This window comes from Carettochelys insculpta, chromosome 1, assembly GCF_033958435.1.
Source record: "Carettochelys insculpta isolate YL-2023 chromosome 1, ASM3395843v1, whole genome shotgun sequence".
NCBI lineage: Eukaryota > Metazoa > Chordata > Testudines > Carettochelyidae > Carettochelys > Carettochelys insculpta.
The window spans coordinates 18,092,623-18,115,817 of record NC_134137.1 but is presented as its reverse complement, the minus strand read 5'-3'; the positions used below and the strand labels follow the sequence as shown (position 1 = coordinate 18,115,817).

The window sequence follows — 23,195 nt, the reverse complement described above, 5'->3', positions numbered from 1 at the left end:
CCCAGTAATTATGTTTATGGTTTTCTGTCAGTAGCCATAACGTCAGCTGAAAGCCTTAATATGTTTTATTTAAGGCAGAATAAATTTTGGTTTGAGATCTGTTTATTTAAAGGGAAGGGTTGAACAGAAAAACCAAATCCTCAGTCCTCCTCAGGAGCCTGCAGGATGAAGGTTTGTTTAGGGTAGTAAAGGGAAGGGCAGCTAGAATTAAAGAGTTGTGAAAAGTGATATTTATTAAAGAAAATAGCCAGGAAAATCCCAATGTGCTGGATTCTCTGTTGAAGTCCATGCAGGAAAGTGTGTGTGTGTGTGTGCACGCACATGCACAGGGTGGGGGGCAGGGTGTGTTTGTGTCTGTGGCTGTTTTTGCAACCTTGTGCCCCTCAATTCTCGGGTCCTCCCCGGTGTGAATCTTCCCAGCAGTCTGAAGGCTTCCTTAATGTGGGCTACCTGCCCACAAGAGACTGCTGCAACCTCTGGAATTACATGGGGCACAGGGAAGTCCCATCTATGCCCCCTTTCACTAGCCATGCTCCCTGTGCCCACAGCTGGAGTAAGGGTAGAGGAGGTGCTCCTAGGGGGAGCTGCTGCCATTGAAGACTCCAGTATCTAGTGGGAGCTCCTCTTAGGAGCAGGTAAGGTGGGTTTTGTTTGTTTGAGTCTCTCTTACCTAACAATGTCCTCAAAAGACCAGGAGGGTGAGGTAATATATCTCACCCAATGAACAGCACTGTGCAGCTTGGAAGCTGAGACTCCTGAAACTGAAGGAACTTCAGGAGGTCATCCAATCCAGTCTGTTCCCCTCAGAGACAGACCAAGCCCTGTCTAGGCATCAGCAACAGGTGCTGAAACCTGCTCTTAAAAATCTCAAGTGATGAGAGCTCATTGGCGATTTGAAACTAGGACTTCATGCACCCTCAGCCAGGATCAGGCTACTCAACCAATGAGCCATTCCCGAGTCACATGAGTTGGTTCAATAAAAGGTATGGTATCGCTCACCTCATCTCTCTCGTATGCTGGGACGGACAGGGCAAGCAAGCATCATCCTAAAGCACAGATGGGCTTTTCCCCTATTGGCGCCAACTCTTGTTGTAAATGAGGAGAGCAGGGAGCATAAAATGTCAGTTATGCTGTAGACTAGCCCCAGGGCGCACCAGTCCTGGAGTTACTTAAGGTTTGATTGGCAGGGGACAAAGCACTCCTAGCTGTGCAGTAGAGTAACTGAATACAAGCTGTCTGAATCAAGTTCTAGATCAAGGTTCCTCAACCCATGGGTTGGGAGGGGACCCCAGGCTGGGTGGCCAGAATGTTTCAAAGGGCCCATGGAAGTTCCCATGGCTCCTGTCCCTCAGGGCAGGCTGGCCCCACCTCCCTGCTCCAGGCACTGCAGCTCTTTGGAGTCCCAGCACCACTCATGTTAGGCCCAGCTATTGTCATGATAGGAGCCCAGATAGGCCAAATTTGAGTGAGTGGCCCGGCAACCCCCTCAGCTATGTCACAACACACACTCACCACTGTGGTCCTGTCAGAGAGGCAGGGTCAAACCTGAGCAGTGCTGCAACCCAGGAGGTTACAACACCTGGAGTGGACAGCCCAGCCCAGCCTGCCCCAGAGCATGTTAGAATGTTAGCATGTTAGGTGGGAGGTGGGGAAGGTGTGTCTCCAACCAAAACCACCTCAAGGTCCCCTCTGTTTACTGGTTTGCGACAGGTTGTAAACCTTTACAAAAGGGTCCTGAGCTTGGAAAGGTTGAGAATCATTGCATTAGATCTAATGTGCCTCTTGCATCCCTAATCCATGCAATTTATAAATATCTATTTCATTCTCTGCAAGTGACTCCAATAAATATGAGTTTTCTTTTCCATCTCCATTACTCTCTTCATTTTCCTCCTAACTCTCGGAGATGTTTCCAATTATAAATCCTCATAAGCTGAGGCATGAAGCTCAAGCGTGAGAGATGTTCGCAAAATGCATGTCTGCATCCTGTGTTTTATTCATGGCTGGCTCCCTAGAGCGTGACTTATTCAGCGAGAAACAGTGATTGCCTCCAATTCCTGCATTCCTCTCTTTGGATTTATAACACAACCCTCTCTCTTTGCCTTATAGCAAATCCTTCCACCTTACCTAGTTTCTTATTGTGAATGCTCTGTTCACAGCCCACCAGCCCTTCCACTGCTCCATTAGCACAGGCATAGATGGTGATGCTTTCCAGCCATCACTCCTTTGCTTTCTCTTCATCTTCTGATGGGCCTCCCCGGGGTGGCAACATTTCTTTCTCTAGGTGACCTCAGTTCCTGCTGGCTGGCTTGCTGAAATGCTCAAGCTGCCTTTCCTTATAAACTTCTTCCTTTAGTCCACATTGTTGCATAATCCTCACTCATGTGGCTTCTTCCCTGGTGGTGATAATCCCACTTGATCTGTAGCAATGCCATATTTCAGCAGGCTCTTTTCATGTCTGCTGTTTTCACAGACATATCCAGCAACAGATCAAATCCACTCTTGTCCCACCCTGAACTTCACATTTCAGACACACCTGTTTTCATGCTAAATGACTCCAGCTTTCTATGCCCGGTCTTTCTAGGGCAGTTGGGACAGTCCCTGTTTTCCTCATGCCCAAGCTTGCAGAATTCCTTCCCTTGATCTGCTGCACTGGGTACAGCTACACTGCACAAAACCAACCAAACAAACAAAAAATAAAAACAAAAAACAAATACAAAAAACCAACCGAAAAAACAAAAAAACCCCCCCACCTCCACTAATCAAACCAAGGGTCCTCCAGGCAGGGGGGAGGGCACATTTTATCAGGGCCCAAAAGCCCTGGGAGGCCTGGCCCAGGCTGCAAATTGTTGTATATGTGTGTGAGAGGGCGTTCATGTTTGGAGTTTCTCCTAGGCCCCCCAAATTATGTTTGAGCCCCTCCCTAACCCACAAGGCAATAGGTCTCAGAGCCCAAGTCAACTGATTCAGGCTTGCAGGACGCATGCTGTGGGGCTGGAAATAGCAGTGTGGATGCTCCACTTAGGCGGGAGAGGATCTCAGAGAATCTTGAGAGCCTCTTCAGCCCAAGCAGGATTATCGACATTGCTGCTTTTAGCCCTGAACCTCTAGCCCCATAAGCCCAAGTCCATTCACCGGCACTCTGAGACTTGCTTCCACAGAGTTTTTTCCACACTGTAATGTACCCGATAGCTTGGTACATTTTGCAGCTTAGAATGTCTGGCTTCCCAAGCGGCCAACCATGGGGCTGGCAGCTCAGCTGCGAGGCAGGGGGAGCTTTGTTGGGTTCTGGCTAGCAGGCACAGCCCTTGGAGGCTGAGGCCACACCACCCAGTTCTCCTCTCTGGTGCTCTGTGGCCAGAGGAGATTGCAGACATGTTGCCCTCTAGCTCTGTGATGCTCTGGGGCTGTGGCTATGCTATGGGGGCACCGCTCTGAGGGGCACATAGCAAAGGCCAGTGGCCTTATTGGAGGTGGGAGGAGGCTGATCGGGGGCCAGCAGTAGCTACAGTGAGAGGGGTGGGGAGGCTGGATTCTGGTGGGCACAGAAGATGTGGGTCTGGTTGGTTGCCTCCCAAAGTCAGGGGCTCACCCACTGCTCCTGGTCTTTAATGTATTTACGTTCCCGACGTCCCTGTGAGGTGGGGCACTGCTGTTAGCTGCATATTACAACTAGGGACCTAGCGCACAGGAAAACTAAACTCCCAGCCTCGGGCGGTGGGGGGGCATAAAGGAAGTGTGTGACAAACAGGGAGTTTTGCACACCGCTTGGGTTTGCTGCTGTGGTTCAGCTCCTAGCTGAGGTAAGGGGCAGTGGTGTGAAATTTGAGTGTGGGCATGAGAGCGTGGAACAAAGGGCAAGTGCTGTGGTTTGGCTCATCTCTTGTTCTGTTTTGGGTTCTTTGTTTAAGCTGCAGACACATTATCTGTGGTAGCCATAAATCAAAGAGGCATGATCATTAATTAACAGAATTCCCCTAGGAGGACAGGGTGATGGTAGATGAAATTTGACAGGCGGCATACTAAACATGGCTAGAAGGAAATATGTTTGACAGCCGCATGTTGCCAGCCTGTTCACCGGTTGGTGACTCAGTGAGTTATAAAACAGCTTTATGGTCGGGAAGAACATTCACAGCTGCACACGACAGACCACAAAGATGCAAAGGCAACCATGCTCTGTTCTTCAGCAGACCACCTGATTGCGACCAGGGAAAAATCACATGCTCAAAGACGCTGCATGACCTAATCGGTTCCCTTGCTTCCCTTTCACTTCATGCATCAAATCTTGGCAACTGCTGTAGAAAGGCTACCAGGGTTGGTGGGCCAGTGGTCTATGGTTCATCATTGCCCTCTGTGTTGCTTCAGGGTAATGTTTGCACAGCTGATTTCAGAGCAGCTCTCAACTTTCTCCATAGTGCTGCCTTTCAATGTCAATCCTATTGTTTTACTGGTATTACACCTGCTTTCAAAGACATGGACACTGACTTATCTAAGTGTAATCATAGTGACATGGGAAGAGTGGTTTGTATTAATTCACTGGTGAAGTGTCTGCTTTCCTCTAGGTTAAGCTGCAGATTCTGCCCCACCCACCCCTGTAATGATGTATTTGGACATGTATCATAACCCTTTGCAGGTGTGTGAGATGGGCTCTGAATGCAGAACCCTGATGGTGCTCATGTAGCTTGCTTTCTTAAAGTTGTAGGAAGATCTAGCTGTTCACTGTCATCGCACTGGTGGGATTTTCAAAGCATTTGGGAGTTCCCTGCACTAGCACATGGGAAAATAGAGGGGTGGATGCCGCACTGCCAGTGGAGGCTCAGGCTAGCCATCCGAGCTCGGGGCCAGGGGGGCAAGATTGGCTTGAGCGCGTCTGGCTAGCTATTGGGAAGTCTGTCTGTGCAGGTGGGAAATCTCACTCCCTGCTGCAGGGGAGGTACAACCAAAAGAATTCCCAAAGGATGATCTACATTGGTCAAGCTCCATGGTGCTCTGACAGCCTCTGAATAGCTTAAAATGTTTTTCTGAGTTAGCAAGGAGGAGGGCAATGGTCCCTCTAATTTTTTCCATCCAGTTGCAGAATAAATTTTGTTATGTGCACCGAAGTGATGTGCACCACTAGCAGAAACATGCTGCTGGCTGTGGGCACTCTGCTAATCAGCTAGCAGCACCTGAATCTCTCCTGGGTGGCCACCCAGGTGCTCAGCATACAGGGAACTCTAGAGAAGGGTGCAGCATGCTCAAGGCAAAGTGTTTGCAGCGGGCTCTTGGGCAGCCTGACAGGAGAAACTGAGGCCAGCTGGAAGGGTAACTTTCTAATGGCTTTGGTGGTGTTTCTGTTCATAGAGCTCTGTCCAAAACTCCCTCAGTCCTTGCTCTCAACCAGACCCAGCACTGCAAGCAGCTAGAGGGCCTGGTGGTGTCTCAGGTACAGCTGTGCCGCAGCAACCTGGAGCTGATGCAAACGATCATCCAGGCAGCCCGGGAAGTGACGAAGACGTGCCGCAGGACATTCTCCGACATGCGCTGGAACTGCTCCTCCGTTGAGCTGGCGCCCAACTACCTGTTGGATTTGGAGAGAGGTAACCGTCGGAGCTGGCTTTGCAGGGCTCAGGGAGAAGTGACTTGGGGGAGGGAGGTGTCGTACAGGGCACGCGGAGGGGACGGGGCTGTGGTTTTAAGCAGGGCAAGAAGCGCTGTCTTTGCTACTCTGCACATGTGTTTATCCCTCATTCATCTCTGGAGTAACGCCCTGACCCAGGGCCTGCCCACGCCCTGTGGTAGCCCCACTCGTATCCCTCCTGCATCCCTTGTGACGCATAGGGCCTCGTGTGCTGCCTGTGTTGCCTGCTCATAAACCTGAAGCTCCAGAGTACTCCTGTGTGGTACCGAGTTTGGGTTGCACAGCAGAAAAGATTCCAGCTGCGCTTCTCTGCCTGTTTGATACATATGTTCTCCAAGGTCGGGGCAGTGCAGTCAATGCCAATGGGCATGGGGGGAGTGAGGGCACAAGGCACATGTTCTAGGGACAAGCACTTCAAAAGGGCCCAGGGCTTCTGGATGCTGCTGCCACTACTGCAGAAATGGCAGCAGCTGCAGTCCTGGGTCCTTTACATTGCCGCTGGAACCTCCGGCAGCGTGCTCCAGGTGGTACTGAAGGCCTGGCAGGGAGAGGCTAACCCAAGTCCCGCCCCTTCTGCCGAGGCCACTCCCCTGCTGGAAGCACAGAGCTGGCCTCCCATTTCCACCTTGCCCAGGGGCCCAGCAATTTTGTCACAACCCCCTGCCCAGTACATTGGCAATGGTGGCTGAGTTGCAGTTCTTCTGTCTTGCAGGTACAAGGGAGTCAGCATTTGTGTATGCCCTCTCTGCTGCAGCAATCAGTCATACCATTGCCAGGGCCTGCACCACCGGGGACCTCCCTGGCTGCTCCTGCGGTCCCATCCCAGGTGAGACACCTGGACCTGGGTATCGATGGGGAGGATGTGCTGACAACCTCAACTATGGTCTTGTCATGGGGTCCAAATTTTCAGATGCTCCCATGAAGATGAAAAAATCAGGATCACAAGCCAATAAGCTGATGCATCTGCACAACAGTGAAGTAGGGAGACAGGTAACAAACCAAAGAGAGTTACTGTAATTGTACAATCCTCTGTAGCGGTTGATGGCTTTGTGAAGTTCAGTGTCTCTGCCAGCTAGCTGTGGAAGCAGGCCTTTTCCCAGAGCACGCTAAACTCCTGTGGCCTGCATAAGCATTGAAGATATAATTCAGTCTCTAGAAATGTAATTCCTCTGAGTGCTCCTGGGCATGCACAGCAGAGAGACAGGCGTGGCTGTGTATCCTTGGCTGGGCACTAGACACTCGTGAAGTTTCAGTTCTAAGCTGGACTGTCTGTATAAGGTACAAGTTGAACCTCTCATCCAGCAACATCTGTAATCCTGCATGATTTTAGTTAGCCGAACAATCATTTGTCATGGGTGTGGCCAAGTTTCCCATGGTCCCATAAAGGTTGTTTCCAGCCACCAGTCCTGGCTCTCTGTTATGTAGCTGTAATTTACTCCAATGTCTTTTAAGAGCCCATAAGCCGTGCAAGTGTTGGTAATGATGACAGACAATATTGGCCTCCTGTTGTCCTGCAACTTCTCTTGTCTGGCATTGGTCAAGTCCTAAGGATGCCGGATTAGAGAGGTTCAACCTGTACTTACATGGCTCCTGTTACCATAGTGTCAATGCGCTACACATTGTTAATATATTTATCCTCACAAAAGTCCGGGAGACAGGGCAGTGCTGTTTATGCCCATTGTACAGCTGGGGAACTGAGGCACAGAGGGTCTGAGTGTCTTGCCCATGCTTACAGAGGAAGTCTGTGGTAGGGTCTTCAGGAGTGACTTACTGCCTGGACAATCCTTCCTCTCCCTTTGTGAGCCTGGTGCATTATCTAACCTGCCTTAGTTGTTTTCATTTGGATGCCAGCTCATTTGGGAAGCATGGGCACAGGACTGGGTCAGTGTTCCCTCTGTTTTTTAAATCCATGTGCAAAATAAATCCATGTGCTCTGCTAATCATCTGGGCGATATTTGAATCTCTCAAGGGTGGCCGCCCATGCGCTCAGCTTACAGGGAACTCCAGTAGACAGGGGTGGCAGGAGTCCTGAGAGCTACTCCTGGCTGTGCCACTGACTCACCAAGTGATCTTGGGCAGGTCACTTCACCTTCCGACTTCAGGTCCATCCTCCATCATCTGAGGGTGCTGTTTCCCTGTGTGGGTTGTGTGAACTGATTGGTTAATGTCTGTCAGCCTGCCGACAGGGGAAAAGAGGGCAGCTGCCGTGGGCCCAGCAATTCAAAAGGGCCCAGGGCTCCCGGCCATTGCCACTTCCCTTTAAGTTGCTGACTGAGCCCTGGGTGGTACGCTGAGGGCTGACGGTGGTAGGCCAGGCCCAGCCCTGCCTCTTCCACCTGAGGCCCCATCTCTTATAGCAGCATGAAGGTGGACAACCCTTCCCCAACATCTTGCCCAAGGGCCAGAAATTCTGTCATCCCCCCCAATGGCTGTGAAGTACTTTGCTCACACACGGCGCTCTGTCAGGGGTGGCCAGCACTGCCTGTACCCTTGTCGGTCAGTGTGGTGCAAGTGAGCGATGAGTACAATGCCTAAGGGCGGGTCTCCACTTACGCTGCAGAGGTGCTGCTGCAGTACTCAGCGAGGACACTGCCAGTGCCCACAAGAGGGGTTATGTCATTGGGATAGGCACTCCACCTCCTTGAAAGGCGGTAGCTTTCTCATACAGACCTGGTACTGTCTACACTAGGGCTTAGGTTCGCTTAGCTTCATTGTCTAGGGGGGTGGAATTTTTCACACCCCTCTGCAATGTAGTTGTACTGACTTAATTTCCTAGTGTAGACCAGGCCTGAGAGAGAGTCCAGGGATTCGTTTTCTCCAATAAAACGAACAAATAACATGTAAGTGGTGCTTCACAGATAGTAACAAACAAACCCCCTCAACAGCCCTCCACAAATTGAAATATGGCTTCAGAGACATTGGGGGCAGACTCTGCCCCAGTCGCTGAGGTAACAGAGGGGCCTTTCCAGTGGATTCCACTGCTGAAAAGGAGGCTGGATGTCTAGCCATTCAAACAGTGTGCGGACCACCTCTGTGGCTGTTCTAGGCATATCTACACTGTACTGTAAACCTGGGACCTGCACCTGTGGACACTGTTTCCAAGCCTGTACTTGAGTGTCCACATGACATTGTGATTCAGGCCATACAGTTGCTGGCTCCAGGTTTCCCAGACATACTAGTGCACTATGCAGACTTTCTGACTTCAGTGTGAGGTTCGAGGGGCATTCACAGTGCAAAATGACAGGGCTTATCAGCATTCCCTGTAAGCTGAGCACTTCAGCAGCTGCTCCAGAGAACTCTATATGTTTTTATTGGTGGTGCACATCCATGCATGCCTTGGTGCACATAACAAAATTTATTCCACCCTTAGCTGGAAAAAATTAGAGGGAGCACTTGCTTGGACCCAGATAAAAGTGAGACTCGGGCTCAGAACCTCCCCTATGACAGGGGCCTATCATCCAGGTCCCAAGGGTTTGCTGACCCAAGACTGACTTAATTGGTGAGTGGATAGGAATGAGGCTGTGAGCTCAAACCTGCATCAGAGCACCAGCTGAGTGTGTAGGGTGGATACGTCCACTGTGACAAAAGGAGAAAAAGTTTTCTCTCTCTTCCCTCTGTGTTTCCCAAACACCTGGCCCAGATACACACTCTAGGGCCGGTCATAAAATGTGTTCTCAAGAGACTTGTCCAGGGCTGCACAGCGAGTCACGGTAACCTGAGTTCTCGGCACTGTACCACATCTCTCTTTCTGTTAGCTCCTTAATGTCTCAATTCTTAATATTTAATCCCCTATGGCAAATTCTTGTCTGGTCTAAAGGGACACTGCAAAATTGAGTTTCATCCCCAGAGCATCTTTCCTGTTGCATTCTGGGAATTATGCAAACTACAAAATCAAAGGAAACAATATCATGTATTAGTTAGCTGTGCTGCACTACAGCTAACGGAGAGATATGGTCATTGCAGATGGAACTGGATGAATGTAAGCTTTGCGATCTGCATTATCAATTATTTAAATATACTGAAGGAACAAAATTAATTATTTATTTACAAATTATTTCATCTTCCTACTCTGCAAGAGTTTAGAGGATATGACATTGCTCTAGGTTCTGCCTTAACGGGGGCCACAACAAAAATAACACCTAGTCTGATAGCAATCTTCAAGCTGTAAGGGCTCTTTCATTTGGCACAGCAAGTACGTTAGCCTGGCAGGGCAGAAACCAGAGTAGTGACTGTACTCTGCTGCAAACCAGTAAAGAGAGTTTATTAATCCTGTGGGAGATTTAAGTAAAGAGCAGGTCGCTTTGTCGCTCATCATTGCGTTTTGGTTTCTCCATAGGCCCTGAAAGCCTCTCTTGAAATGAAATGTAAGTGTCATGGTGTTTCTGGTTCCTGTTCCATCAAGACCTGCTGGAAGGGTCTTCAAGAACTGAGAGACATTGCACAGGATCTCAAAAACAAGTATTTGTCAGCCACCAAGGTGGTACACAGACCCATGGGCACACGCAAGCAACTCGTGCCCAAGGATATTGACATCCGGCCTGTTAAAGAAACAGAGCTGATTTATCTGCAGAGTTCACCGGACTTCTGCATGAAGAATGAAAAAGTGGGGTCCCATGGGACACAAGACAGGTAAAAACGTATTCTTTTATTTTTAGGTGGTGCATGGAAGCAGAGATGTGAGCATAAACATCTCTGCTCAGGTGGCATTTAATAGGTGCTGGTCAAATCACCTTTCACTGGGCTAATGCCACCCCTGGAAAATTGCAACATGGACAACAGCTGCCTAAGCCTTTAATATACAGGAATAGCCTATGGGGCCTGCAGATCCCAGCATGCAGCACTCTAGCTGAATGACAGATAAGCACAACCTATCCAGTTTCAACCCAGCTCCAAACTGCCTCCAGGTTTGTGGCTGGTTAGATCCAGGGTTTTGGTTCTGATCCATCTCAAACCTTGATCCATCCTGAGGGATAAAAATGAGATAAAATGGAGCACTGTCTGCTGGGACCTGTAGTCTCTGCAGGATACACCTCTTTATGGAAGTGGAAGCAGCTGCAACAGATTTATGTACAGGCCTCTTGGAATGTCGACCTCCCCCATGTGTGATTTGACTGATTTATTTGAAATGCTACAGGGCTGTAATTGCATGAACTTGTCTCTTGGGAAATTTATGATGATCAAGCCCTGACTTAATGTTTCACTAAGCCCCTTTTATCTGCACTACACAGTTATAGCTCATGTGGGAGCTGCAGTGGTGTAAGTACTCCTCTCTTTGGACAGGCATGACTGGGTTGAATGCCAACACTTCTAGGCAATGTTAGCAGCAGGAGACGTTGAGCGAGATTGCCAAGTCTCTAGGGGGGTTTGATTCCACCTTTTTAGCATTAGAAAAATTGCAGCATGACCTGGGTGTGTGTGTGCTTTAATGGAGACATTACTGCTTCCATTTACTGCTAACGACAGCACCCTCAGTGCTGAGCACGTTTTCATCAGGCACTGTGGAATGCATGGTGTATCTGTAGGTTCCTTTGATTCACACCACATAAAACAAATTCTATGCTAATGGAGTCTGAGCATTGGTAAGTGAATGGCAGCACCTTAAGCTGGAGATCGTGGACCATGTGTGTACCCCAGAATGCTATAGGAAATGTTACTGGAGTCCAGTAACATCTGGTATTGAAAGTGTGATGGAGGAAGATCCACTGGACAGGACATCGGTTGAGGATGTAAAGGGCCGAGATGGTAAGGCAGGAAGAAGGTGATGACTTTTCAAGACAGCCCAGGAAAATGATGCCCTTTCTTCACAGACGAGGCCAGGTTGATGTTCACCCAGAGGCAGGTGGAGTAAGACAAGTAGGGTGCAGTTCCAACTTGCGGGTGTTGCATGCGCCAAGTAATATTGTCAGCTGACTATGTAAATATAAAATAATGTTCACAGTTATTGGTAGCTGCTTCTCCAGAAGAAGCCCTGTGTCTCAGAACTAGGACACGTAAAGTACCATGTGATAGAAGCTTTGCTATTGCAGCATGTTTCTATGGGCTTGTCTCCACTATGCTGGACAGCCATGCTGCAGCAATCAATCCACCGGCTGTCAATTTATCATGTCTGCTTAGACATGATAAATGGATCTCCAAGCACGTTGATGCTGGGACCAGGACAAGCAGAGTAGCTGGCGTCGATGGGAGAGCGCCCCACCAACCTTACCATATGCAAGATGCTGCAGTGAGTATGTTGGCTTCAGTGATACTATTTGCAGTGTAGACGGGGCCTATGTTAAATTAGCAAAAGAAAGAGGTTCAAAATCCACACATTGGCTACACCTACATTAGAGGGTTTTGTCCACAAAACTGTCATTTTGTTGACAAAACCCACAGAGCATCTACACACACAATGCATTTTGTTGACGGTGTGTCGACAAAACTCAGCACTTCCACCAACAACCTTCTGCCTCTCTGCAATGACAGATTCTGTCAACAAAACAGCCATGTCTACACTCCAAGGAGCCCTCTGTCTATAGACAGGGCTTCTGGGTCCCTGGGCAGCCTGTCTGCTGTGCTTCTGGTTGATTGGTCTGTTGAGAGAGCAGTCGAGTGGTGTGGCTGCTCAGTGTCGACAGAGCGGATCAACAGAGTGACCCGCTTTCGAGTGTGGGCATGATCTGTCAATGGAAGTTTTGTCAGAAGATCTCTTCCAACAGCAGCTTCTGTCGACAGATGCTTCTAGCATACACATAGCTAGTGTATTTCCAGATCGTTGCTGTTCCTCTCCAGGGTTGCAGTAGCTAATCCTCACCTCTTCTCCTGACACTTGTTTTCAGCTTGCCTTCCAAAGAGAGCACTTGTAATATGAACTAAATATGGTGGCCTCATTCCAACTGCGTGCGTGTAACTGAGCAATAGTGCCCAGTGACTGAGATGAGGAGAAAGTTGCAAAAACCAGTCACTGTTATGTACAGGAAATACATGCCTAGTTTGCGTGTACTACGCAAAGATGTGTAATGCTTATATGGAAACGTTCCAAACAGGATTTGTTTGATAAGCAGGATCCCAAAGGCATCTTAATATTTTATCCTTTCTGTACTTTAACTTTGCTGTGATCTCGCTGTTCCCTTAAAGCCTGATTTTTTTATTTTTTTTTTTTTTGAAGGAACTTAAAAGGGAATGTAATTAAAAGGAATTTCAGTGATGTCTCTCCTCCTGTTTCCTTTCTCCACACCTTCCCCCTCTCACTCACTTTCTGGCCCCTTTCTGACCACAAGAGGAGGAAGAATGTTTCCCTTCAACGGTGCTGCCAACAGCGCTCCAGGGATCAACAGAGCAGAGGTGTTATAATCACACTGCAGCCAGGGCATCCTCTCCTCTACTTCACACCCCTCCATCACACACAGTCCATTTCTGATGACCGAGTACATCACGCCCCCTTTCTAGCTACAAGCTAAGAGAGCTCCAGCCCAAAGTTTTTTGGCAGATAGTTTTTCAGATCTGCTGGCTATGTTTAAAAGTTCATGGAGGAGAGACAGGCACACTGCAGCTCCCCTGACATGTAAGGCCTGCACTGTGTGTTCCCTCTTGTTATTTTAGATTGCGTTACATGAGCTCATTCCCAAACTCTTAAACCAAGAAATATTTGCTAATTGTGCTGCTAACTTAAGAGAGTCTAGTGAAATTAACAAGGCGAAGTAGACAGAAAGGGGAAAAAGGGAACCACGGACATGGAAATAAAACCATGCCATGATGCACAGTGCTTCTAAGCAATGTAATTTTCATAAAACACTGTGTAGTGCAGAATTCAAAAGAAATCTTGTTTTAAAAAGGTTGGATTGTTAATTTTCAGTACAAAAAAAGGGGTGGGACCTTTCTGGCTCACGTGGAGAAAGAGGGTATCTCAAGTGTCCCATGAATCCGAACAAATTTGACTATGTAATATGGGAAGTTTATAGCCAAGTTTTATTGCTGTAGATATTGGGTTTCATTATATACTGTGGGAAACAATACCACAAAGGTGGACGGATGAACAATCCAATATTTTTTTTCCATCTCTAACTTCTGTAATACATTGCTTACATGAATGAAGGATTTCTGAACTAAACCCAGCATCAGTCAAAAGACTCTAAAGGAAACCTTACGTATCCTTCTGAATGAACCAGGGAGTATTTTTAAGTCAGGCTGGGGTATTTTATGGTTTTATGTTGAAACTAGAAATATTTTTGGATCAAACTCCTAAAATACAAACACTCCCAAGACTTTTGAGAGTGTTCAGAATTCAGTCCTTGTTCCAGACCCAAGATCGGAACACTCCCAAATCTTTAAGGTTTACCCAGTCTGGAGCAGAGTCTGAATTCTGCAGCTCCATTTCTGCTAACATCTGTCTTGATCAGTGCTCTTATCAATGTAGGACAGAGCACGTTAATCCATGTATCACTGCCACATTTTAAATACCAAAAAAAAAAAAAATGGTCTTGAGAAAAATAAACAGCTAGAGACTCTGTTACACAAAGCAGATCCCTGAATGTATGACTGCGAATAATTAGAACAAATTGACCCACAGAGAAAGGTGATCTTAAAAAGTTTTGGGGCTTTTGTGTGAGAACCCAGTGAGGTTGGTTTCAAATGAAAGGTAAATTATACCAGATGATGAAACTGGGATTCAACCTGTGAGGAAAAAGGGAAAATAATTAACTTTTGTCATTATGGAAGTGTAGCGTATCATCCTTCAAAGATCATTTTAAGTCCCATCTGAAAGTGAATGAAAGGGAAATGTTGCCATACACACAGGATGCTCCTTCCGCTAGCATCTCACAAGGGTTAGTCAGCTGTTTATTACTGATCTGTCCCAGAGTGGCTTTGGAGCCCAGCAGGTGCTCCTCATGGCCATTGTTGCCTGTAAGTTGAGCGCTTGGGTGGCTGCCAAGGACAGATTCAGGTGCCACCCTGTTGAGTAGCAGAGCCCGCACTGCACTCACAGTTGGCAGCGTGCGTTTCTACTGGTGGTGCACATCCACACATGCCTTGGTGCACAAAACAAAATTTATTATGACCATGGAATTGCTTGTGGCTGAGGGAGAGAGTCCTGGGCTGCGGAAAATCATGCTGTGGTTTTCTGGAGGCTAACCAGTAGGGCTTGTTGAAAGCGTTAAAACAAGACCCAGAGTGGTTCTTTCAAATTCTAAATCAGCTGTTGGTTTCATCACACTTGTGTCTCTTGCCATCCTACTGCTCAGGAACATTAGTAGCACAAGGAAGGTTTTCTTTGCATGACTGCTTGGAGAGTGGCTGTTTGCAGCAGGAGCACCAGTATTTGCATGTGGACAAGGGGATTTGTGTGTGTACAACAGCACTTACTACTTGATATTAATTATTGTCCTGCTTAAGGAGTTTCAATCATACAAGTAGGAAGCAGAAATGATACAATGGGGCCCTATCACACCTAAGCACTAGTCATACCAAACTGCTGGTGCCTCTAACCTGCTTATAACTTTCACTGGCCATTTATTAGCCATTTTTTAGAAACAGAGTATCTATCTATCTATCTATCTATCTATCTGTTTTTCACAAAGCAGGACCCAATGAATAACACATACTTATTCTGGAAACTTCCTAGAGGCTGAAATTTGATTGTATATGCCAGGGCAGAATTGGAAAAATTAGTGGTACTCTCCCAAGCTCTACCATCCACCAAGTTCTTCGTACTTGAGACATCACTTGCAGTAGAGGGTGAAGATGTTCAGATTATGAGCCTACATGCTTTACTGGCAATAAGCAGTCCTGTAGCACCTTGAAGACTAACATGTTTGTTTATTAGAAAATGAGCTTTCGTGGGTAAGACCCACTTTTCAGATTCACTGGGTTTGATTCTACATGAGGGTTTTGGCTGCATCTCATGCAATACTTTGCAAATAATGACTCTTTCCAGGCCAAAAGAGAGTGTTCGAAACAGGAAGAATGCACAGGGTGTCGTATGCATGAGGAATAGTTAGGTCAGTTTTTCTAACTACATTCGTGTCAGTCTGCATGCCACCGGCAGCAAGGTGACCGGCTCTGTTCATTTATGCACTGGCTTGTGGTGTTTTAGGAAAAAATAATTGGACAGAACCTTGGGTTAGAGCCACAGCCTGTAGCAGAGCTGGTCTCTTGGGACTCCAGTGGATACACCTGGCCTGTGGCAGGTTGGCTGATTGACTACACTGCCTGACTGGTTGGAAGGGTCAGGCCAGACTGGCTGTTCAGGGCAGCCGTTATTCTTGTTCAGAGGCTGCTCAAAGTGTTTGCCGAAAGGTGTGCTAGCAGCAGCGCCTGCCTGTTCCCAGCCTTGCCCCACTGGAAGTAACTTAGTCCTGGTAACCAGGTGACCTCGGCTCCCGTTGCTGTCATCTGACTTTGTGCTGGGACACTTGGCTTCATTCTGACTCTAGCTCTGACCCTTGGCTTTGGCATCTGGTCTCTAACTCTGGTTGTCACCCTTGGCACTGGCACATGGCTTCTGAGTCTGAAATGGGGCTGCAGTTCCTGGTTACCGACTGACACCTGTTCTACCCTCTAGGCCTGACTCCTGCTCTGACCAACAGAGCTGACTCCTGCTCCAGCCACTAGGCCTCTCTACCCACATCCCAGCTGCCTGTTGCCCTGCCCTGAAAGGCTTGCGTCATAGGGACCCCTTCTTGCTTTGCTGTGTACCTTACCAGACTGCATTTGTTTTCACTTCCCCTAAAGGACAGGAGAGTTATCTGGATCCTCTCTTTCTCTGACTCTCTATCAGTTTGATACTCCAAGTTGATCCTTTCTAGTCCAGCATCTCTGGTCCGGCCCTGCCAGGTTCCAGTGGTGTCAGACTAGAGAGGTTCAGCCTGTACCATCCCTCGCTGTAGGTTGAGTGCCTTCCTCCTAAAATTAATAGCAATGGCCAAGACCCTTGGGGACTCCTAGTCTACTATCAACACAATGATCAGTTATGTCCTTATCACAGCTGACAGATTATATAAAGCACAGAGAGTTCTCAGGTGAAACTAGAAAAATCTTCCTTTACAGCCCGCAGACTGAACTGATGTGGTGCAGGATCCCTTAGAGACAACAAACATGGTAGTTCACAATATTCTTTTTTATAGCATTTATTTCTTTATTTCGGTGTTCAGGAGCCCTAGTGGTGGGCCAGGACCTCGCTGTGATAGGTGCTTTACAAACAAAGTTGCCTCATTTTATTTCTACTTCAAGCCTGAGATAATCAAAGCTGTGTAGGAGATGCGCCTCTTATATTCTTATGGGAATTGTGTATCTAATTCCCAAAGCTGGTTTTGAAAATCTCAAACCGCCCCACCACCTCACCCCCTGGAGTCACAGTAGTACTAAAAATAAGAGAAACAATTTGTCATGTGGAATTCTTTCCCAATGGCTCTTTGGCCTCTGGCTTTGACCTACTGTATAAAATAACTTTTTTTATCATGCTAAAAGTATGTTTTTTCCAGCCCATTAGTAACTGCGGGTTGAATCTGCCTAGTCCAGCACACTCTGGTCCAGCAACATCCATAATCTGGCATGATTTTAATTAGCATCATCATGGATGTGGCCAAGTTTCCCATGGTCCCATTAAGTTTGTTTACAGCCACCAGCCCTGGTGCTCAGTGTTCTGTGCTGTTATTTAGCTCGCATTTACTCCTAAATGTGTTCTAGGAGCCCAGTAAGCAGTGGAAGTGTTGGTAATGCTGCTAGATCATATTTATTGACCTCCCATGGTTCAGCAACATCTCTGGTGAGGCATTGGTCAGTCCAGAGGGTGCTAGACTAGAGAGGTTCATCCTGTTGAACAGATCTTGCCAGTGTCCATGCAGATATGGAGTTGTACAGTTTTTAAATCACAGTGACATGACTTTGACTGTCATATTCCCCATGTGTTACATCATAGGAGATCAGCATACGGTAGCTCGATGGAGCCCCATCCAACAGACTCGCATTGACAAAGAAAGACATAATAGCACTGAAAGAATTATTCTAAGCATTGTGATGGACAATGAGTGACTTCATGATGCAGGACAAGCGGCCATCATGCCATGATCTGATCTGATCTGATCTAGACAAGCTTGCTCAAGTTCTCATTGGTCTAGTCTGTGTAATCATCGTTTATATTATTTATAGAGTACCTTTCACCCCACAGTGCTTTGAAAAGGTTGGGCTATCTGTTCCTTTGCAGCCTGGTGCAGAGAGCTGCAAGGCTTGGCTAGAAAGGATGCATACCTGCCATTGAGAGGCGAGCTGAGGCTCTGGTGCATTCTTTGCCCTGGGACTTGAACATTGTAGAAACTCTTCCATGCGGGCATGGTCTGTGGAGTGGAAGAGAGTGGGTGGAGCTAGGGGCAGCTGCTCTCATGTTAATGCTCTTCTGGCCTGGCTGGATTTCTAATTGGCGACTTGACTGCAAGGTGAGCAGGGACTCTCAGAAGGGACCATGGTCCCTCCTTTGCTGCAAGGCCACAGGTAGGGAGTACATGGCAGTCCAGCTATTGAGTAAGCCCTGCTAGAGTGCTTGGTCTTTATGCCAGTGATCTTTTCCCCTCTGCGTGTTCTGTACTGACGCAGATCTGGGATCACTGAGGAGGAGGGATGGCTGATTATTGCATGTGTCTCTTCATCTTTGTCTCCAGACACTATTGCTCAGTTTCATACCTACCTCGAAGGAGGCCACCAGGTCCACCTTCTGCCCCGAGCAGGCCAAGCCCTCACTCCTTCCCCTTCCTCCTTTCCCCAGCCTCCTGCACACAGGCAACAGCTGACTCCAGCAGGCAGGAAGCGTGGGCAGGGGAAAGCATTGCTCAGTGGGGTCTGCTGATGGATGGGAGTCTCTGGATGGGGGAGTGGGAGGTGCTTAGCATCCACCATTTTTTCCCCAGGGCTGCTCCAGCTACAGGGCACCTATGGAGTCAGCGCCTATGGCTTTGGGAATTACAACAGAGAAAGAGAGAGATGCTTAATGGGCAGTAACACACAATCTTTCAAAAGGCGTGTTTGGGGCAAAGGTGGGCTTACCAGGTTGGGGGTGAGGAGGTGCTGATTTTCTCAGCCTCAGAATCAGCATGATGCAGCTCTGAGCCTTGACCCAAAATGACAACATTAAGGCAAGTTTGGCATGTTCCTCTAACGTTTTCTTCCCCACCCCATAAGAGTCCCACTGGGGTGGATTTAGTTTTGGGAAACCCAAACTCTGTGGGTAGTACAGGGTTGGAGTCTGTGTATTAGGGTTGCTATATTTTAACTTTCAAAAAAGAGGACTGTATATGTGTATCTCTAATAATATCTACTCACTCACCTTGTATTAAGGTATTATGCACACTATAGCACACTAATACAAGGTGAATACTGTTCTAGATACACTCGGTCTCAGGAGTGGCCTGTCTTTGGAAAGTTCAAACATGGTAACCCTAATGTGAATCCAAACCTTCATTCTTTTGGTGAGAAGAAAGGAGGAGGAGAAAGAGGAAGGATAAATGTTTTGCTCCATGCCTAGTTTGGGGGTAACTTTGACCATAATGTGCTACACACATACAGCTACAAGACACTGTGTCCCTGACACCATTGTGACTCAGAGGAAAGTGTGACATCAAATCGTCCAGGCCATTTCGTGAAGCAGCTGTGTGTGTCTTGGAGCACCCCATCTAAGTGCTAGCCCCAGCCAATTCTGCTTAGTTTCTGCTAAGCAGTACAAGGGGGCATGGATGCAACACACACCCAAACTTGTGAATTTTATGGCCTCTTATGAACTCATGATTCTTGCAAAACAAATTGAGTTGCTTCAACCTTTCCAACCGCCATCAAAGCTGACTGAGCCTTTAAAGCCCCTCCATAATGTTAATATTTATGTATTTGAACCTTTGCTCTAAATATTTAATTTATTGACTTATGTTTATGAGGAGTAATTCTGAGGTTTCCCGTTGGAGGGGTGCACAGTAAGGGGGGTATACGACACCATGGTTCCTTCAGTGCTAGGTAAACACACAGAGGTTACGGTCTGAGCTTCTGATGGTTGGTCATAACGATTAAGAGCAGGCTTTGGTGAAGCTTTCACAGGTTTGTAAATACGTATCCAACACTCTCGAAGAGGGGCGTGAGTGGAGAACTTTTAAAACTGGAACATGGCCACGAATGGAGGTCAGAAATAACAAACAGGAGGTCGTCCCGAGTCAGAAAGAAATAAGGGACGAGCAAGAAAAAAAAATTGCAGCACTTCATTTATCCTGTAACTTCTCATAAAGCTTTGCCTCCTGAGGAATTCCTATAAAAACTCTTGGATTCATTTCCAGCACAGGAGTCCAATTCTCTCTCCTCATGTGCCGTTCCCCTCGATCCTCTGCTGTTCCCACCTCCCCCCACTCTCATCTAATGCAAAAATACTCCTGGCCAAAATAACTTAAGCAAAATATGATTTGGAAAGGATGTCTGAGATGTTTCCTAGAGAAAGGCTTCTTCCTTGTTACTGGTGTCTAGAGACCCCAGCTTGGTCAGAGGCCTCGTTATGCTGGGTGCTCAAAGTACCCATAGTGAGAGTCTCTACCCGGAAGAGTTTACATTTTAACTACTCAAGATGCATTATTGGCATTGTACAGGTGAGAGCCAGAGTCAGAAGGAGATTAAAGAAGCTTCTCTAAGGTCAAACAGAGGCAGGAATGGAACTCAAAGCTCAGTCATGTGGACAGCTACTAGTATAGCCATAAGACCAGCTTTCTCCACGTGATGATTTTAGTCACTGTGATGCTCTATCATGGCCGTGTGTGATACCAGCCTCAGAGCCATGCCAAACTTGTAGCAGGGTTGGGGGTGGTGGGGAGATGACATTTCAAAACTGACTGGTGATTTTACAGACTTGAATCTCAGGAGAATGGATTGAATGACAAGGGGAAGGAAGGAAAGGACTAAGTCTATGGGACAAGCTCCATGTCTCATCCCACAATGTTCCCATGCCCCACTGCCTGCAACAAGATGGAGCGTCAGTGCCAGGCAAGGAGAAGTCCTGTGGAAGCCCGTCCAGAAGGGCAAAGTCCTACCTTGGTGTGGGTAGCTAGAATGCACCCATGGCTAGATCAAGGCTTTAAGACAGAGAGGTGACTTTCCCTGTCTCAGACATTGTGCACCTGGCCTCTGAAGTCCCTCAGGGAGCGTGTGGGCCTTCCTGCACACTTTCAAGAGTGAACAGTGCTGGCTCCTCTGCTAGCCTAGTGCTGCTGGCCAGTGTGCAGGCATCTGGGCAATAGCATAAGAGGACTGACTTCCTCTCATCCATCTCACCTTTGTAGGCTGACCAGTGCTCGGGCTGGGGCTAGAATGCCCAGCGTTTGTATAGTAGGAGATTCCAAACACCCACATGACGTCAGCAGGCTTTGGATCAGGCCCCAGTGCACAGGGACTGGGACTTTATTTGGTTGCTTTGCAGGTTCTGGCATGTGGCATTGTCATTGGGCAGGTCCCCATGTGGCTTAAGCAGCCAGGTAGCCCCACTGATGATCAATCCCATGGCCCCTCCTCCAGGCCCAATGCACCCGCACAGGCCAAGCCATAACTGCAGAAATAGACAGTTTCTTCCTTTCTTAGTAGGCTCTGTGGTGATTTGCACTTACTCCCCTTATCTCCTTTATTCCAGGCAATGCAACAAGACCTCCAATGGCAGTGACAGCTGCGACCTGATGTGCTGTGGCCGAGGCTACAACCCTTACATGGACAAAGTGGTGGAGCGGTGCCACTGCAAATACCACTGGTGCTGCTATGTGACCTGTAAAAAATGCGAGAGGACTGTTGAAAGATACGTGTGCAAATGAAACATCTCCCACTTGGTCGAAGAGCTTAGACGCCAATGGCACCAAAGCACTATGCATAGAGGAGGAAGCCTTCCCTGAACTAGACATTCTTTATCTTGCAAAGACCTGGCCTTGGGCACAATGTAGAGAGAATGCAATTCCAATAATAAACATGCATTGTTTTTTAAACTCTAAAAAGTGGCAGGTTTCCCCACCAACCAGATTCTTCCTGAGAAGACAAGAGACTTGAATCGAAATGCATTTTGGATGGTACCTTCTTGCAAAAAACGTGCCTTATGGTTGCCAATGACGTCCAGCTATCAAGTGCCTTTAGCACTACGAGAAACAAAGAGAAATTTTCTTGGGGAGGAAAAACGGCTCCGGATCTGCCTCTGCTTGTGCATCCTTACACAAATGGCCTGGATTCTTCAGTAGCCTCCAGGACAACAATCCTTGCCTCCAAAGTTTCCAAAGTCTAAATGTTTAGAACAGGTGAACCCACACAGAATGAGAAAAGCCAGAAGCATTCCTTGTTCTGTTCCTGAAATGAAAACATATGCAAATCGATTTAACCCTTTTGTTTTGTCCAGTGCTGAGACTTAAGTTACTGCTAAACCTAAGGACCAGTCACCTTGTCCCTACATAGCGTAGCCTGCCAAGGTGTCAAATTCAAGTATTCACAAAAATATATTGTACCCCAGTGTCAGTGTGATCTAGGTACAGTGAGAGGAGCCCATTAGACACAGGGGCTGAGTGACCAGAGAGTAGCTGTGTGATGTAATGAATTGCACAGTGAAGTCACAGTAAAACAGAAATGGAGAAGTCGACTCATATGTATCCCTTTTCTCTCTCTTTCAACCGTTGGCTGTTTCTCCCTGATTCACTGCTGCTCCAATGCCTTTGCTTAATGAAAATATGGCACCATCCCTCCTCCCTCTATAAAATATAAGCTCAGAGCCACGAAATTGCCAAAACATCAGCAGTGTGGGAGGTGTGTTTACATCTTTAGAAATTCCAGGCAAGGCGAGATGTCAGCTATTCTAAGCAGACCAAGTTGGAGTAGGTGAATAATATGTATGGTCCTGCCATGACAACAGCACAGAACCACTATCTGTGGATGTACATATTTTATTTTGTTTGCAGAACATACAGAAATATTTATGAAATATATCTTGTGCTTTTCTCTAGTCTACTTTATCTATAAATATATCTATTATAAACAAGCTTAACAATAGTATGAAATAAATGCTGAAATTACTCAATGGTGCAAAGAAAAGAGCTTTATTATTATTATTATTTTATTTTATTATTATTGCCTTCCGCTTGGACAGAGGTCTAATTTTTCCTTACAGAAGAGCAGTTAGAATATTGCTGGAAACATTCACTGGAATAAAAATGAGAAGTTCCATAGCGCCTTATAGACTAACAGATTCTTTTGTCATGGGCAAAGACCTGCTTCATCAGATGCATGTAGTGGATCTTTGCCCACGAAAGCTTATGCTCCAAAATATCTGTTGGTCTATAAGGTGCTACATCAACAAAATTGATTAAGACTGGGACTTTTTACCTTGGAAAAAAGAATAAGTGGGGATATGATAGAAGTATATAAAATCATGACTGGTGTGGAGAAAGTAAATAAGGAAATGTCATTTACTCCATCTCACAACACAAGAACTAGGGTCACCAAACGAAAGTAATAGGTAGCAGATTTAAAATAAACCATAGGAAATATTTTTTCATACAACGCAGTTAGCCTGTGGAACTCCTTGCTGGAGGATGTTGTAAAGGCCAAGAGTATAGCAGAG

General features: G+C 47.1%; 1 protein-coding gene across 6 annotated transcripts in view; it reads left to right on the top strand.

Annotated features, from left to right (window-relative positions):
* The window catches only part of WNT11 (Wnt family member 11), a 34,534-nt gene extending 11,882 nt beyond the window's left edge, over positions 1–22,652 (top strand). For all 6 annotated transcript variants that reach the window (XM_074981424.1, XM_074981493.1, XM_074981714.1 and 3 more), the window contains 4 exons: positions 5,341–5,576; positions 6,330–6,607; positions 9,954–10,246; positions 21,237–22,652. In XM_074981424.1, the coding sequence (XP_074837525.1) occupies positions 5,341–5,576; positions 6,330–6,607; positions 9,954–10,246; positions 21,237–21,411 (982 nt within the window). In that variant the 3' untranslated portion in view covers positions 21,412–22,652. The remainder of the gene's footprint in view (positions 1–5,340; positions 5,577–6,329; positions 6,608–9,953; positions 10,247–21,236) is intronic.
* Positions 22,653–23,195: the final 543 nt, after the last annotated feature.